Source organism: Bubalus kerabau, chromosome 21 (assembly GCF_029407905.1).
Source record: "Bubalus kerabau isolate K-KA32 ecotype Philippines breed swamp buffalo chromosome 21, PCC_UOA_SB_1v2, whole genome shotgun sequence".
Taxonomy (NCBI): Eukaryota; Metazoa; Chordata; class Mammalia; order Artiodactyla; family Bovidae; genus Bubalus; species Bubalus kerabau.
Genome location: NC_073644.1, coordinates 36,443,841 through 36,456,320, shown reverse-complemented (window position 1 = coordinate 36,456,320; position 12,480 = coordinate 36,443,841). Strand labels below are relative to the sequence as shown.

Sequence of the window (12,480 nt, the reverse complement as noted above, 5' to 3'; positions counted from 1 at the left end):
TGGACTAAAAGCTGCTTTGATTTCACTTTTTCCCGTCAGTCCTGGGCATTGTTCCATCGACTAAATTGTGATTTTATATCGCTCTGCTCTGATAGAAGGGAGCAGGCCCAGTCCAAGATGGCGGCTATACCATATCTGACGAGGTGACAAATAGGATCTCTCAGACGATGATAAACGCTGTGTGGTTGAGTTCCAGTGGATGTATGAGCTCTTAATTAAAATGAGCCCACAAGTGGTATTTTCCTTCCTAATCCAGCTTTACAAGCTTTGCTTTCTGCACCACAAAGCTCTCTTATTTTTGCAGGATCTGGAAATCCTGTTAATATTTAATTGGCTTTTAAATTATTTACACATCAGTGTTCAACCTATTGTGATCCTTTAAAGAGCAAGTGCCCAGTGGAGCTCCAGGCTGGCATTCCAAGGTCTTGAGTTTAGAGCACCATGAGTGGAATGACTAGGGATAAAAGGCCATCCCCACTCTGGAAGCAGAAAGCCATGGAAAACAGTAAAATGACCACATACACAGTTTTTTCCTCTATTTCCCAGGTATTAAGTAGTTAAATCCTTTTTTATTTTAAAAGTAAGAGGAATATTGGTTCATATGCTCCCTAAGGGAAGGGTCTTAACTTGAATTTCTTGTTATCTAGTAGGGAATCTTGTTTGATCAGTTTCATGTACTATGGTTCAGTGAACTTTAAAAAAGGAAACAAAAGATCATTTTGCCTGTTACATAAGGTAAAATCAGGAGTTGGCCATTGTGTGGTTAATAGCAACCTGGGTAACCCCCTTTGGGCATCAGAATATCTAGATTGGCCATCTGCTCTGGCCGGTTGACTTCACAACTGTGCAATCATGTACATTCACTTTATGCCGTGGGAGCTAAAACTAAGACAGAGGTCCAGGGGGTTTCCAAGCGTGGAGCTTTTGGGAGAGCTACATTGAATGACTTCCAGTGCTATCCAGTGAAGAAGGGTTTTATACCCCTCAAAAGAACCAGCCTGTGTTTCTGCTCCTTGTTTAAGGGTCCACCTGCTGATTGGATGCATCCCCAAATGCATTTTCATCTTCTGTTTTAGCCTCCCCACTTCCCCATTCCCCCTCCTTGAACCGACAGCATCCACTCCCCATCTCTATTGGCCACACATTGTATAAAAAAATCTGTGCTGAGTTTTCAAAGCATGTTTCATGCCTACAGCTTCTGCAAAAGTTAACAAACTTGAATAGAATGAGAAATGAGCTCTTGTAGCAAAATAAGTCTGAGCTGTAGAATCCCCCAGGCCTGTGGAGGAGAAGGAATCAGACCTTTGCATTGTCCGCGGTTTCTTAACTATTGGTTTCTGTCTGCACATCTGCCCAAATGAGGTTTTCTTCTGTAATCTGATTGGCCCTGTTTGTCCCTGAGTGCACGCAACAGCATTTCAACCATAATGCATACAATTTTGGACAATATCCACATCTGGTATTTTTGAACCTGCCTCATTCCGTTTTCAGAAGCAGGTAGAACATAAATAAATTGACATTTGAACTCTCGAGATACCTGGGGAAAAAAATAATCTCCTAGGCTTTTCAGAGAAATAGAAATGTCCAACTTCAGTTTGCTTTTAATTACTTCCCGCTGCAGTTTTGTTATCCAGCTCAGTCTCCTGGTACTAGAGGGTTAATGCTGGCATTTGAGTGAAAAAGATATTTCTATTTTCATATGGCATTTTGATGAGAATTCAGAAGGATGATCTTAGAAAGAAAACATCAAGATTTTATCACTGCTCCTCTGGGACTTCTGCTTAATTCTTTTCCACTGCTGTTTCTAGAGGACTCTCTTTGGGTAAACTAGCAACATCATTCAGAACTCCTTTCTGAGGTCAGCTTCAACCCTTGAATCCCAAAACAGTGGGGCATCAAGGGCCACGGGTCTCTTGCTTGCTTAACACTCACATGTGAGCCCTGAGCAGTTGCTGCGTCTATAAATTAGGAGCCATGATATGAAGTTGCTGTTTATGTGAGTCAGACAGACAACAGCAATTTCATGTGGTTCCTATTAATGTAGTCATCCTATGGTATCCATGGGGGACTGGTTCCAGGATCCCTGGTGGATATTGAAATCCACAGAAGCTTAAGTCCCTTAAATAAAATGGCATAGTATTTTTGTATAGCCTACACTCATCCTCCTGTGTACTTTGAATCATTTCTGTGAATGTGTGTGCTAAGTCGCTGTAGTCATGTCCGACTCTTTGCAACACTATGGACTGTAACCCACCAGGTTCTTCTGTCCATGGGGTTCTCCAGGCAAAAATACCGGAGTAGGTTTCCATGCCCTTCACTAGGGGATCTTCCTGACCCAGGGATCGAACCCTTGTCTCCAGCATCTCCAGTACTGGCAGGTGGGTTCACTGGCACCACCTGGGAAGCCCCTTGAATCATTTCTAGGTTACTTATAATACCTAGTACAATGTAAATGCTACATAAATAGTTGCCAGCACTCAGCAAATTCAAGTTTTGCTTTTTGGAACTTTTTGGAATTTTTTTCCAAATATGTTTGATCCAAGGTTGGTTGAATCCATGGATGCAGAACCTGGCGTATGGAGGGTTAACTGTATATGGTTTCGCCAACTCTTATAAGAGCACTTAGCTAAGGCACCTCAAGAAGTTTGTCAGCCTCTTTATAAAAGATGTGTTGTTTAAGATCCCAAGAGTCTCAATATGACCAAATTCAAAAGCTGTTAAAGAGATGACATTATTGACTAAGATGAGATATGTTTCATTTTCCGTGCACACCTGGCTGTGTAAGTAGATGTGTATATGGGGGCTGTCTTAATTCAGTCCCACCAAAACGGCAGTCCTGAAGTTAGTGACAACCTCTTCCTGAAAATGAGGCAGAAAAAAATGAACAAGTGTGCCCTCGGCCGCCACCACAAAGCAGTCAGTTTTTCTAGAGCAGTTGTGATATTTATAACCATGTCAGTGAAGTTTCTGAAATGTGAATATAGCCAATATTGGTGCAGCAGCTTCAGTCTGCAAGAAATATCTTTTTAGTTAATAGACATAATATAAACTCCCTTCTACAAAACTGACAGGAAATTCAGACTTTATCACTGGGCACCACCCTTCTCCTCTCCAGGATGCACGAAGGACCTGGAATGCTGTGGACTTGGGGAGCACCGTCGCTCATTGTCCTTTGTATGTGCTGGCATCACCAAAACCCCCACTGCCATGCCCCTCTGTCCGCACAGCCGCTCAGGGCAAAAGAATGTGCCACTCTATGCCTTGTATAGGATATGAATTTTTATCTCAGCCGGGAGCTCTGTTCCTGGGGTGCTAATGGGGTGCAGGGCATGGGTCCCCTGTGACCGTGGGCGTCACAGTCCTCATTTCCTCCCCGCTGAGGGTAGACTGGCTCCAATCACAGGCTCCTGCCTCTCTCCCATTCACTCCGGGGCTCCTAACATGGACTCTTCTCTGAGCCGGGGCCTGGGTCAGAGACATCCCCGGAGACAATGGGCAGAAAGTGGCCAGGCCACCTCTGGAAGGCCGACTTACTAATCCCGTACAGTAGCCACACGTGGCTATTTAAATTTTAACCAAAAGTAAGACTTCAGTTCTTCGGTCGACTGGTCACACTGCAAGCGCTCCATTGCCCCATGTGGCTCGTGCCTGCCGTGCGGGACGGCTCAGATGGAGGACCATCCATCACTGAGGGAGATCCTGCCGGACTGTAATGAGCAGTGTGTGTTTTCTCAGTAGCTGTCGAGGGTGGACACAGTCTTCTCCTGTCTCACTTTCATTCTCAGCGTGCCGTAGTTATTTAGAAAGTAGAATGATACAGGTGAAGTGCCAGGGGTGGAAAGTGGTGGCAGTGGTATGTAGGGGGCACAGTAATTCTCCAGAGATGGGTTCCTGCTGTCAGGGGTGGTGGAGTTTTGCCCATAGAGCTCTCTCTTCCATGTGGTCCAAAGTGTCCGTGAGGCACTTGGATAAGCTAAGAACCCCTGTTCCTTTAAATTTTTTAATAATTTTATTCATTTATTTATGGTTGTGCTGGGTCTTTGTTGGTGCTCACTGGCTGTCTCTAGTTGCGGTGAGTGGGGGCCACTCTTCGTTGTAATGCACAGTCTTCTCATTGCGGTGGCTTCTCCTTGTGGAGCGCAGGCTCTAGGGCATACGGGCTTCAGTAGTTGCAGCACGTGGGCTCAGTAGTTGTGGCTCGTGGGCTCCAGAGCACAGACTCTGAAGTTGTGGCAAACAGGCTCAGTTGCCCCACAGCATATGAAATCTTCCCGGACCAGCAGTCGAACCTGTGTCCCCTGCATTGGCAAGTGAATTCTTATCCATTCTACCACCAGGGAAGTCCTCCCTGTTACTTCTAAACCAGGCTTGGGGTTTATCTCATGGAGAAGAGTCTTGTATTTCATGTGCACTTAAAGTATAATTTCTGTTATGGCTCTATTTCTCACAAGAGAGAAGTCAAGAAGGGGAGTGTGTGGGAGCATGGAGGGACTTTCCTGGCGGTTCAGCGGTTAAGACTTTGCCTTCCAATGCAGGGGACATGGATTTGATCCCTGGTCGGGGAGCTAGGATCCCACATACCACTAGCTGCTGCCAAAATTTTTTTTAAAAAGAAGAAGGGGAGCGTGGAGTAAAAGTGGCTGGGTTGGTTCTGCGAACTGGAATCTGTGCTTCCAGCATCGAGGGGCCAGTTGGCAAAGGCAGGGCTGCGCCAGGGAAGCACTGAGCCTGGGAGCAAATTGAGACAGATGGAAAGGGGCACAATGGAAAAACACCCACCATCGGTGCCAGCTTTATGAACCAACAAGGAGTCAGTTGACCTCCGCTCAGCAAACACTTCTTTAAGCATCTTTACACATCAGACCCTAGGTAGACAGGATACAGACATGGATTGGGACTCTGTTGCTGCCTACAGCCAGCTCTCCATGTAGGAGCACTCTTTTTTTTTTTTTTTTTTAACTTAAGACTCTTAAGTTTTTAAGATTTATTTTTAATTGAAGGATGATTGCTTTACAGTATTGTGTTAGTTTCTGCCAAACATCAACATGAATCAGCCGTAGATATGCATATGCCCCCTCCCTCTTGACTCTCCCTCTCATCTCCCTCCCCAACTCAACCGTCTAGGTTGTTACAGAGCCCCAGTTTGAGTTCCCTGAGTCATACAGCAAATTCTCATTGGCTGCCTATTTTACATATGGTAATGTATGTTTCCTTGTTACTCTCTCCATCATCCCACCCTCTCCTTCCTCCCCACCCCCACCCCCGTGTCCATACGTCTATTCTCTATGTCTGTGTCCTGGAGCACTCTTAATAGGGACCTATTTGAATACGCCTTATTTCTTTTAATCTTCTCATCCCATAAAGATATTTCCTGCTCTTGCATTAGTTTCAGTCCTAAGTAACATTCTCCATCCAGGTGAAGTGGAAACAAGGAGACCGTTGTCTAGGAGCTGGGAATTTGAGGCACGTGCTTGCTGGGTTAGACTTTGGGAAAGCAGTAAGTCTGCCGAAGCGTGTTGTGGGTCCTTTAACAAGATACAGGTTCTGCTTCTTTGTGCCAGCTCACCTCCTGGTCTTCCACTACTGGGCCACTCCATCCTTTCCCACCACAGCTATTTTTGCCTCTTGCTCTGGTGCTTGCATTGAAGGCATTTCCCTTTTTAGGGCCTTTATGAAGTCATCATCTTCATCCTTAATTGCTTGAGGAAATCTTCCGAGAGTTGCCCCCGGTGGCTCACGTAGGAGGCGAGGCAACCGTGCACATGGTCTCCGGGGAACCTGAGGTTCTCGTGGTCTTGCTGAGCCCCACTCTGCTCCAGCCCACCTGGTCCTTCCAGCTTTGGATCTGAGGTCAATAACTGGGAAGCAGGGCTCTCTGTTGGCGTCGCATGTTCATAAGGTGATGTGACTTAAATCAGCCTGGCCCTCAGAGCCCTCAGGGAGTGTGGTCACCAGCAGAGGAGGCACCCAAGGTGGACTCAGACACCTCCCCAGAGCACTTCTATGACTCAGAATATTTGAGGGGCTTTCAATGGGCTTCCCTGGTAGTTCAGACAGTAAAGAATCTGCCTGCAATGCAGGAGACCTGAGTTCCATCCCCGGATCGAGAAGATCCCCTGGAGAAAGGAACGGCTGGCTACCCATTTCAGTATTCTTGCCTGGAGAATTCCATGGACAGAGGAGCCTGGCAGGCTACAGTCCATGGGGTCGCAAAGATTCAGACACGACTAACACTCATTCTCAGTAGCAAGCTAATTGTAATTACTTTGTATGCGCTTTATCTGGTGTCTCAGATGGTAAAGAGTATGCCTGCAATGCAGGAGACCCAGGTTTGATCCCTGGGTCGGAAAGATCCCCTGGAGAAGAAATGGCAACCCACTCCAGTATTCCTGCCTGGGAAATCCCATGGACAGAGGAGCCTGGTGGGCTACAATCCATGGGGTTGCAAACACAACTGAGCGACTAACACTTTCACTTTCAATGGGGTAATATGCACCTTCTAAGTGTTTACAATTCCCCTGTTCTGTACTGTCCTGAAGGGGTGAGTTTGATGTTTGGAAGTACTTGAAGTCATTTACAGTCAAACCTGGTCAATGGGGAGAGAGGTTAGGACACTGATTGAAGTGGTAAGTGTTCAAGATTAAAATTATATACATATAAAAGAATCAGAAAAAGAGTGGATATTTGTATATGTATAACTGATTTGCTTTGCTGTACAGCTGAAACTAATACATTGTAAATCAACTATACTCCAATAAAAAAAATTTTTAAAGAAAAAATTTATATATATATATGATGGCTCAGATGGTGAAGAATCCGCCTGCAATGCAGGAGACCAAGGTTCGATCCCTGGATTGGGAAGATCCCTTGGAGAAGGAAATGGCAACCCACTCCAGTATGCTTGCCTAGAGAATTCCATGGGCAGAGGAGCCTGACGGGCTATACAGTCCATGGGGTCACAGAGTTGGGCATCACTGAGCAACTAACACTAACATATATACATATATATATATATACAGTAATATATATATATATGCAGGCACACATATATACACATGCACTATATATATATCAGTCGGAGAAGGCAATGGCACCCCACTCCAGTGTTCTTGCCTGGAGAATCCCAGGGACAGGGGAGCCTGGTGGGCTGCCGTCTCTGGGGTCGCACAGATTCAGACACGACTGAATCGACTTAGCAGCAGCAGCATATATATAAGTATAAAGTTTGAAGACTGGGATGGGTTGGTTGTTTTTTTCCTATTTGCATGTTAGTGTTGATTCCAAAAGGGGCTGCAGAGACCTTTTGATCTGGGCAGAACCATGGCCTCCCAAGGAGACTACCTTAGAAAGTGCAGTACTTCCTAGATGCAGGTCTTGGGTGTTTCTTTTGAAAACGGTCATCAATCAGATAGGATTAGGGTGCCAGTCCATGCCTGGAATGCCCATAGACAAGGATGATTGCTCAACAAAGTGAAAAGATACTTTTTTTTCCCTCCTAGAAGGTGGGAGGGATGGCCTCTTGTCTTTCTTCCCCACCACACATGGGCTCTCATTCTCTCTTCCTGTGATTCCATCACCTTTGGCCTGGAGAGTCTGGCCTTTACATGGTGTTTATTCTTGCTTAGGTTGTAGGAGACGTCTCAGAGTGTGGTGGTTCCCTCCAGGCCACAAGGCCTGAATGCTGCCGGCCTGGGCAGCTTTGACTAACAAGGCTGCGTGTGGAGCCCAGCTGGAAGAGGGAGCTTCCAAACTCAGTTCCAATCCGAATCACCTGGGAGTATTTAAAACTCAAGCCGACCAGGTTACGCCCCATTCAACTGAATCAGAATGAATGTCTGGGGACGGGGGTCAGACACCATACAGGCACACCTCGTTTTATTGTGCTTCACAGACACTGCTTTTTTTTTTTCCTTTTACAGATTAAAGGTTTGTGGCAGTTTGCATTGTCAGATGATGGTTAGCATTTGTTAGCAGTATTTTTTTAATTAAGGCTTGTACATTTTTTTTAGACATAATGCTATTGCAAACTTCATAGACTAAAGTGCAAACCTAACTTTTATATGCACTGGGAGACTGAACAATTTGTATGACTCGCTTGGTTGCAATATTTGTGTTGTTGGGGTCATCTGGAACTGAACCTGCAGAATCTCTGAGATGTGCCTGTAGTTTGTCAAAGATCCCAGGCAATTCTAATACTCAGTGAAAGTCTGAGAGCTCCTGTAAGGAGGGGGATTAGCCTTGAAAATGTGAACAGTTATCCACGAGCAGAGCCACAGCCAGACCCAGGGAAGAATGTGGCACGAAATGCTGCACTGGACGAAAAACCAGTGTCTACAGCCCACTGTCAGCGGGGACCTTGGCGAGCCCGTTACTTGCACTGGGCCTCGTTTTTCTCATCTGTAAAATGGGATAATAATAGCAACACATGTCCAATAGGGTGATCTTAAAGAATGAAAAGGAGAATGTGTGAAAGTAAGTTAGGAAGTGCTTGCTGGTAGTAGGGGTACTAGTGTTAGTCGCTCAGTCATGTCCGACTCTTTGCAATCCCATGGACTGTAGGCTGCCAGGCTCCTCTGTCCTTGGGATTCTCCAGGCAAGAATGCTGGAGTAGACTGCCATTCCCTTCTCCAGAGGATCTTCCTGACCCAAGAATCGAATCTGGGTCTCTTGCGTTGCAGGCAGATTCTTTACCGTTTGAGCAACACAGAAGACCTTGCTGGTAGTACTGGACATTATTCTTTTATAGAGATAGTCATTGTCTGAGTGGCCCGGTAAGGTAGCCACCCCAGCTAAAAATTTAGGGTTAGGGTTAGGGTTAGGGCATTAGTTGTGGCATTAGGGTTGGGCATTAGGCATTAGGGCATTAGGGTTGTGGCATTAGTCCCTTCATTACTAGTAATAAAGCTGAGAACTGTTTAGGGTAAGAATTTCTTCCTCCTGTCTAATAAGGGGGTGGCAAGGAGAGGTGACCTCCCCTGGCTTCCTGTTAGCTGGCCATTTAAGAGCCGACAGCCTGGCTGAGCAAGAATGGACTTTGGTAATCCACTGGCTACTGAGCCTGACTCTCATCTTCAGGCTCTCTGTTCAGTTGAATTCCATTGTATCAAAGTGGGTGGAACTACTGAGAAGCCCCGAAAGAGGGACTAAGAGAGAATCCTGTCAGGCACGGTGGGACCTCCTCCATCATTATTGTGAGAGTGACTCTGGTGTTCCAATGGTAAACATCTCCGTTGCTCCTTCGGGTGCAAACAGAAGCATCTTTATCCTTGGCTTGTCCCTGCAGGGATTTGAAGCTGGACGGAGGGAGACAATCAGCAGGAGCCGTGAGCCTGAAAGAGATCATCGGCCTGGAAGGCGTGGAGCTGGGTGCCGACGGGAAGGTAAGGCCACCTGGCTCCCAGACCTCCGGCTTGTGCAACAGACACCACAAGGGTCAGGAAGCAGAGGCTGTGATGGACCACTCTTGGGCTGGAAAACCTGACATGGGGCACAACCTGGGTGCATGAGTGACACCAGTCCAGAAGGAAGGGTTAGTCGCTCAGTTGTGTCCTACTCTTTGCGACCCCATGGACTGTAGCCCACCAGTCTCCTCTGTTCATGCGATTCTCCAGGCCAGAATACTGAAGTGAATTGCCATGCTCTTCTCCACGGTATCTTCCTGACTCAGGGATCGAACCCAGGTCTCCCGCATTGCGGGCAGATTCTTTACCGTCTGAGCCACCAGGGAAGCCCCCTATCCAGGTGTGCAGATGGGTTAAATAGCAGCCCAACTGTTTCTCCATGAATGCCCATCCTGACTAGTCCAGTCACCAACTCTTATCCTCGGGGGATATGTTCCAGGAACCCCCAGTGGATGCCTGAAACCTTGGGTAGGGTAGAACCCTACATATGCTATGTTTTGCCTTATACGTACATACCGCTAATAAAGTTTACTTTTTAAATTAGGCACAGTAAGAGACTATCCGAATTGTACTTTGTCACTGTTTTGTGCTTTGGGGCCATTTGTAAGTAAAATAATGCTTGAGCACGAGCCCTGTGATACCACGATAATTGATCTGATAACCGAGACGGCTGCTCCATGACTAAAAAAGACGTGGGATGGTTCATGTCCTGGGCTGGATGGCGCTAGATTTCATCATACTGCTCTGACTGACTCACAGTTTAAAGCTGAGGAATTACTTCTAGAATTTTCCATGTAGTTTTTTTGGGCCATGAGTAACAAACCGTGAGTGAGAGGAAACTGCTTTATCTTGCATACACACACGCGCGTGTGCCTGGATGGGGTGGCGGGTGGTTTGAACAAGTATTAACTGTGGTGAGTAGCAATCCCACTACTAAACAGTGTTTAGGGGCTTTCCAGGCTTCCTCGGGGACTGAGTGGTAAAGAGTCCGCCTGTAATGAAAGAAACGTGAGTTTGATCCCTGGGTCGGGAAGATCCCCTGGAGGAGGGCATGGCAACCCACTCCAGTCTTCTTGCCTGGAGAATCCCATGGACAGAGGAGCCTGGCGGGCTACAGTCTATTGGGTCGCAGAGAGTCAGACACGACTGAAACAACTTAACACACACACGCTCGCCGCACCTGACTGGCGTCATGAGCCACGTCTCTGCCAAGCAGGTGAAAAGAAAATCACGTGTTGCAGCTTCATTCCTGAAGACTGAGTGTTCACAGGGAAAGGAAGGAGGATGAGCACCATAGATAGAGCATCTGCCAGGGGAACGGGGGAGGCCAGAGCCTTTTTCAGAGACTCTTGGGGCCTGATCTTCTGGAATTCTACCTGCGGTGGATTAAACAAAGCATTGCGGCATATGCCTTTTGAGTTAGAAAACCTCCCAGCAGCTTCGGAGATGGTCCCTTGCTATCAGACACACGACTCTCTCTGCCCCATAACATGCATATTCACGCTGAGTGGGATAAATTAAAACTAGGATGGCCTCAAGTCAGTCTAGTTTAGGTTTTGGCACAAACATGTGCAAAAACAAATTTCATTTTTCAGATCTTGGATTTTAGAATTGCCCAGCTATGAGACTGTGGACCTAACCTTGGCGTGGCAACGCAGCTTGGTCAGAATGCAAACCTCACATTCAGTTCAGTTCAGTCAGTCGTGTCTGACTCTTTGTGACCCCATGGACTGCAGCACACCAGGCTTCTCTGTCCATCACCAATTCCTGGAGCTTGCTGAAACTCATGTCCATCAAGTCAGTGATGCCATCCATCCAACCATCTCATCCTCTGTCGTCCCCTTCGTTGCCGGGGGTTAATCACTGACCTGTTTTGTCTTTATCTTTTAGACTGTTTCTTACACCCAGTTTCTGTTGCCCACGAATGCCTTTGGAACACGGAGAAACACCTTAGACTCCACGTCCTCCTTCTCCCAGCTCCGTACCCTGAGCCACCGCAGCCTCTCTATCGGCCGGGCGAGCAGCACCCAGGGGAGCCTCGACACGGGTAAGCTGGGGTCTGGCCACAGGAGGTGCCTCAGTGGACAGCATGGATGGGGTCTCCTGTGTACATTGGTGGATGGGCAGGCTCATGACCAGGCCACAGGGCAGGTTCTCTAATGAGAGGCCTCAGTCGCCAGCCCCTAAGCTTCCACGAGGAGACATGCCCAGACCACCTTGCAGAGAGGCCTGGCTCCCTGGCTTCTTTCTGCCTCTCAGCTCCTCATCTCTCCGCTTACCTGCTTCTTACCTACATTCTCCTAGTGCTCGAGTTGGCCCTTTCAGGCCTTTCCTGGTGGTCCAGTGGCTAAGACTCTGCTCTCCCAATGCAGGGGACCCAGGTTTGATCCTTGGTCAGGGAACTAGATCCCACATGCTGCAACTTAAAGATCCTATAAGTCGCAACTAAGACCTGGTGTGGCCAAATAGATGTGGTTTTTTTTTTTTTTTTTGGCCTTTTTTCAAATAATTGGACCATAAATGAACAGTCAGGTGTGAAAACTCCCTTAGTGACTCTCACAGCAGGTAAGCTTACTCAGCCACTGACAGAAGACTCCAGCTTCTCCTGTACAAGCCTTTGTGGGAATTGATATGGAGAAAAATGCTTTATGAGGCAGGATTCTTTCCACTCTCGGAGAAATTCCAGGTGGACGTGAAGTTCCTCAGGCCCGTCCAGGTACTGTTCGGCCTCCTCCAGTCACTGACTGCCGTTTGCACTGGTATCTGCTCTGGTTTGCGTGCATTCAGACCCCCAGAGCCTGCCCAGAATTATTCACACCGAACGTCCTTCTCACATGCGATAACTTGAAGCTCATTCGATCTGTAGGTTTAGAAAATGAGCCTTTTCCGTGCCTTGTTTTGCAATCTGTGAGTGTTCACAGCAACATTCATGCTTATGAGGTTTTGTGCTCTGCCAGGTCAGGGAGATTAATATATAATTTTTTTTAATGGAAAAAATGTCAGAATGTGAAATGTTTGACGAACTCCTTCGCCCAGGGCAGGGAGGGGTGGTGGGCACACGGGTGGGACACATTTCATT

General features: G+C 47.0%; 1 protein-coding gene across 1 annotated transcript in view; it reads left to right on the top strand.

Annotated features, from left to right (window-relative positions):
• Positions 1-12,480, top strand: part of CABLES1 (Cdk5 and Abl enzyme substrate 1) — a 104,588-nt gene that overhangs the window by 73,565 nt on the left and 18,543 nt on the right. The window contains exons 5-6 of the mRNA XM_055559058.1: positions 9,284-9,380; positions 11,292-11,448. Coding sequence (XP_055415033.1) covers positions 9,284-9,380; positions 11,292-11,448 — 254 coding nt within the window. The remainder of the gene's footprint in view (positions 1-9,283; positions 9,381-11,291; positions 11,449-12,480) is intronic.